This window comes from Apium graveolens, unplaced genomic scaffold (genome assembly GCF_009905375.1).
Source record: "Apium graveolens cultivar Ventura unplaced genomic scaffold, ASM990537v1 ctg3266, whole genome shotgun sequence".
Taxonomy (NCBI): domain Eukaryota; kingdom Viridiplantae; phylum Streptophyta; class Magnoliopsida; order Apiales; family Apiaceae; genus Apium; species Apium graveolens.
The window spans coordinates 20,321-25,991 of NW_027418014.1; the positions used below are offsets into that span (position 1 = coordinate 20,321).

The 5,671-nt window shown below is 34.1% G+C and overlaps 1 protein-coding gene across 1 annotated transcript; it reads right to left on the bottom strand.

The window, feature by feature from the left end:
* Positions 1-319: 319 nt before the first annotated feature.
* LOC141701044 (RGG repeats nuclear RNA binding protein A-like) lies at positions 320-4,745 on the bottom strand. The gene is made up of 7 exons (XM_074504690.1): positions 4,367-4,745; positions 2,663-3,029; positions 2,437-2,502; positions 2,213-2,339; positions 1,437-1,595; positions 1,269-1,325; positions 320-674 (listed from the first exon to the last, which is right to left on the bottom strand). Exons 1-7 carry the CDS (start codon positions 4,557-4,559, stop codon positions 489-491), a joined length of 1,155 nt encoding a protein of 384 aa, XP_074360791.1. The 5' UTR covers positions 4,560-4,745; the 3' UTR covers positions 320-488.
* Positions 4,746-5,671: the final 926 nt, after the last annotated feature.

The window sequence follows — 5,671 nt, forward strand, 5'->3', positions numbered from 1 at the left end:
AAAACAGATGTTATATATGAACCGAAAGAGTCTTGACCCTTTCCCTACAACTCCATTTAGCTCTTGAACATGAATAGAAACTGTATTGACATTAGATCCTGCAGAATCTCATAATTTGACCTGTATCACTAGTGAATATCAAAGTTAATGCACCTATTGCAAAGTTTCTATTACCTATTTCTAATAGGAAGTTCATGTGGTATTCTAGTCCAAGCTTTAAATTTTGTTGCTTTAAACACAATGAACACTGTATGGGGTACCTTTTGAAGTAAAAAACATTGGCAGAAGATTGGAAGAGACGATGGTAATGCATGTTGCGGGTCATAAAAAGTGTAAACAATATATATATAAAGAAGTACAAGGGTACATATTTAGTTTTCATTCAAGACATACATAATAATCCATTATTCTTATAAAAAAAACCTTGCAAAAGATTAGAATTAGACAACAAGAAAACAACACTGACAGGCATCAAGGAAGACCAGAGCTCACTTGGCCCCCAAGGTAGGGAACTCGCTAGGATCTCCTATGGCTGGGGCTTCAGCATAACCGCTCACTCCGCTGCCACCACCAAAACCTCCCCTAGAACCCCGTCCACGGCCCCTACCTCGACCACCAGGATTGTAATACTTTTCTCCTTCAGCCGGCTTCAGAAACTCATTAATGCTGAGCGACTACAATCACAAACATGAATTAATAACCAAGTTAATGCAAAAATTTAGTAATGCTGTGACAACTTGGGTATTCCTTTTATTAAAAATCTTAATACTGTGGTGTGAAATGACTTTCATTATCTATATGCTCAAAAAAGATAAGCACCGAGTTCCTTCACCAGTGATTAAGTATATATATATGAGCCGATTGAGATTGTTGTATGAAACCTAAAGGTATTAACATAACAAAGCCTGAAAATTGATGAACTTAATAAGTTATCCTTATATCATGCCTAGCTGCAGTATACACCAAGTTTTTTTGTATATTTTTTCTCCTCTAATTTACTCAATCCCGATTCTCTATCTAAGTAAAATTAAGGCAGATTTTCGGTTGAAAAATTTTATTTTATCAAATTAGTCTAGTTTTTGTTCAAACTCATGGTAGTCAATATCAGGAAAAAGACAACTATAAAAATCTTATTAGTTTCCATTTATATTATTTGAGCCAAACAAATTGATAGAAAAAGAGAAGGGGTTCAAAGACAAATTTATACTGGACATCTACAAAAAGTTAACGGGTATATAAACATATATAAACAATAAAACCGGCGGTACCTTTTTTGCTCGTTCCTCCTTCTCAGCAATTTCCCTTCGCTTTTCTTTGTCAGACCCCTACCACATATTTATCAAGGTTAAGTATAGTATTGATTTTCATATGTTTCAGTTAGGAAATTGAGTTGACAGAGATGTTAGGATTACAATAAAAGTTACACAACAACTCACCAGTCTCGCGAAGATTTCATCATTGCTCTTCTTGCTTGAAAGAGGTTGCATAGCTGCCAGATCTTTGTCAATTTCCACCTTCCTTTCCTCAGTCTTGAGTGCCTCCAAAGCTTTCCTTTTCTCTTCCAGAATCTTCTGGTACTCCTCTAGCGTCATCTCCTGAAATTCTCCAAAACATTAATAAAACTACTAACACTTTAAACCTTATCCAAATACCAGTTGCTATTGTTATCGAAACACTGCATGCGTATATTTAAATGAAATAAAACCAACATTTTTTCTCTTTCTTCAGTTTTATTTGTGCATTTAAAAAACATTATGATCGTTGCCAAGTATTTGCTTGATCTTCAGTTTTTTTTTCAACTTAGTTCCTTTGGTCCAAATGCCTAATTTGTAGCCAAAGGGCACTTCTTCTCTTGACAAAGGTAAGAGTCATTATTATGTACTAATGATATTTTATTATTATGCAATAACGGTATTGCATATCTGGACAAAGTGAAGATGCCACCTAAACATTATAAAGCAAGATTTTATACAACAATGGAAGTTAAAGAACTAAAGAAAGCCGGATTGTTAAATACATCCCTTTTTACCTTCATATGGCAAATAATCCTCAAATATTTAAACTTTTTCCTAAGGCCAAGACAACAAACACATTTTTAGGCAAACTTGGTACTAAATTTAAACACCTAAAATGTTGTTTTTTTCTTATATAGCGGGGAGGGGGTGTTACGATGCGAGTATATTAGAAAATGTATAAACTAATGAATCATAACCTCAGGCTCCTTTTCTTCAGGTTCATTTGTTGGTTTCTCCTTGTTTCCATCTGGAGCATCATCCTCAACTGAAGGTTTATCAGTATCTACCTTTTTCTCACCTTCAATTGTAACTTCCTCAGGTACCCTGAACCCGAGACAGAGAAATGCAATATATACAAAAAAATTATAAGGCAAGTAGAGAGTTTGTCAAGTTTGTAACTGTATGGGGATGAAAATCTCACTGAGACAATTCATCAGTCTGTGATCCCCAGTTGCCTCGACCAGATCCTTCACGTTTGTATTCATTTCTACAAATGGGGAGGTAATATAGAAAATATATTAGAGAGTACAAACAAAATTCAGTACTGTCGAACTTAATCTCGATCAACAATGAACAATAGAAGTGTAGATATAACACAAGTGCAAGGGAAGAAAATCCAATAAAAACAATAAGAGGCAATGCATTACCCTCGTCCTGTTCCGCTCCGACGCTCAAACACCCTGCGAGGGCGATCACCCTCTCCTCCATTAATGTGACCACCACGACGTTCACCACGAAAACCACTATGTGGTCCATCATAACCACCATGTCTTTCAAAAGTCCTTCCAGAATCAGTTTCTCTAATTGCAGCTTGACCCCCACTTGATCCACCGTTCCCAAAGGGTTTCTCAATTCTGCTGGAGTCTCTATCATACCCACCTCCATCACGGCGATCATATCCACCTCCGCGGCGATCATATCCACCAACACCACCATCACGGCGGCCGTATCCACGGCCACCCCCGCCGCCGCCACGACCACCCCCACGCGCACCTTCACTCGTAGCCTCCTTCACTGCACAAAATATTCATACAACTTGGTTAGAAATTAGAAGTGGAAAATAATGCACATCAAATGAACGATTAAATACTAACTATAAACTTGCATCAACCAAATATTGTAAGCATCAAAGTCAAATTTAGTAGTTTTTATCGCATGAATGTATAAAATTATTAACTGCGTCCAAATTAACTTCACTTCAATGAAATGCTCTAATTAATTTCTCTATATTAGATACTATCTTCTCTTCCTAAAATCATAATCATAGTAGTTCATCACATACAAACATAATGTATTCATTTAAACTCTTGTTTATACTTCTGCAGTCCGTATATCTCTAACAGGCATTATAATTTGTTTGAGTTACCACGCCAACAGGTTGCCATAATTTGTACATTACAGTGAACTGCATATATAAGAAAACATCCTGAATCTATAATTTGCTACATAACTCAAATCAAGAACCAAATGCAGAGTCGTAAAAATGTGAGATGTAATCAGTAGATGAACAGAACATAAGCCATTCATCTGTGGATGCACATCTCTACGTTTGTCTGGCTGCTGCCTGTGATCCCTCAAGACATTGAGCTCTAAAGAATTAAAAGGCTATTAATTATAGCACCACTCTGATGTGACGAATAGAGAACAGAAAAATCTCAAAATATAATTAACAAAACTAGTGCATGATATACATACATAATAAACAAAAGCAAATTTTTAAGACCGAGTATGATCTCGAAAAGATTTCAAAATTTAAAGTCCTATAACGAATATGAAACGGTTTCTTCACAGCCTTTTGTAATTAAAAAAAAATATTTTGTTCCATGTCCAAAACCTCCAAAAGTTGCCACTAATTAATCATTAGAACATTAAAAAATAACCTTTTTACAAATTTAGAACAAGCATATAAAAACACATAAGGGGCTGAAAAGGACATATTACACATTCAAGTGAACGGCCCCAACATAAAGTAATCCCGAACCAATATAACATATGTAGATAGCTTCAAGCTAAACCAAAGTTGTTTTCTGTTAAATTCTATAACATACAATTAGCATTATACACATTACAAATGCCCTTTTTTTATTTCTAGACCACATGCCAACTTAAGCCCTTTAACATATATATTAAAAAAAAAGTAATAATAAAATAAAATAAATATACACGCATTGCTTGAAACAAAAGCAAAGACATTCAAATCAATATGATTATATCCATTCAATGAGCAAAAACAATCATACATACACAGTCAACTACACACAATTAATCGGGATTTTATTAATTTATCGAGATAAATAAATTATGGAGTATTAATGAATAGAAATGAGGATGAAATGAGTTAAGAAGCAGACCAGCTTGAGCAGGTGGAAGAGGCTTAGAAGGAAGCTTAGCCGCCGGCTTAGCCGACTTATCAGCCGCCGGCTTAGCAGACTTGTCAACTAGCTTGTCAGCCACGGATTTCTTCTGGTGTTGCAAAGCAATCAAGTGTAAAACGTCGTCGTTATCATCGTCGCCGAGCAAATCGAAAGGATTAGCAGTTGCCATTTCTCAATCCCCCCAATTATAAAAACCCTAGCTTTACTGTGCAAACAAAGACGCTAATTGATGTCCATGAGTGTGTGTAATAGATCGGTAAGCACCAGAGAGAGAGAGAGAAACCCTAGCCGCAATTGTAAAATGTAGACACAGAGAGAGTGTGCGTGTGTATGTATGAGTGAGAGGGGGTACAGTAATGTCCGCAACTTTATACTTATCCGGACGGGGAATAACTATTATTATAATAATCCCCGTTTAATCAAAGGCACCGGCAATTTCGGACACGACACGGTGCCAATTTTGGACACGACACGACTCACACGAGACTTTAGTATTTGTATTTTTAGTACACCAACACGAAAGTATACGGTCGAGATTTAATATCGGTTTTGTGTTTAACTTTCAAGTACACGACACGACACGAAGTATACGATATAAATCAAGGGTTAAATATCAAAGTGATCACTCAACTGAACGACATATATCAGTTTAATCATCAAAGTTAACGGGGTATCATTTAAATCACTAAAATCATAATAAATATCATACAGATAACTCAAAATATGTGCTCGAGAATTAAAATTTATTTTATAGAGTTATATTTATTTTTCTTCAATCCTATTACAACCAAATGAAAATGTATGAATTCTAGTATTTTCTATAAAATAATAAGATTTTTTAAAATTTATCTACTATTTATTTTTAATTTTATAGTCATTTGCTTTATTTAAATAAAAATAATTAGTAGATAAATTTTTAAAAATCTCAAAAAATCATCTAACATACTATAAATTCATAACTTTTTATTTGGTTGTAATAAGATTTAAAAAAAAATGTTTAGAACTCCATAAAATAAATTTTAATTCTCGAGCACATATTTTGAGGTATCCGTTTGATATTTATTATTACTTTAATGATCCAAATGATACCCCGTTAAATTTGATGATTAAATTGATATATGACCTTCAGTTGAGTGACCACTTTGATATTTAACCCTATAAATAAATATTATAATTAAATTTTAATATTTTTTATAAATATATGTAGAATTATAGTAAATATATGCATATTTATTTTTAAAATATTATTTGATTTCATTATATTATATAAAATTGAGATCT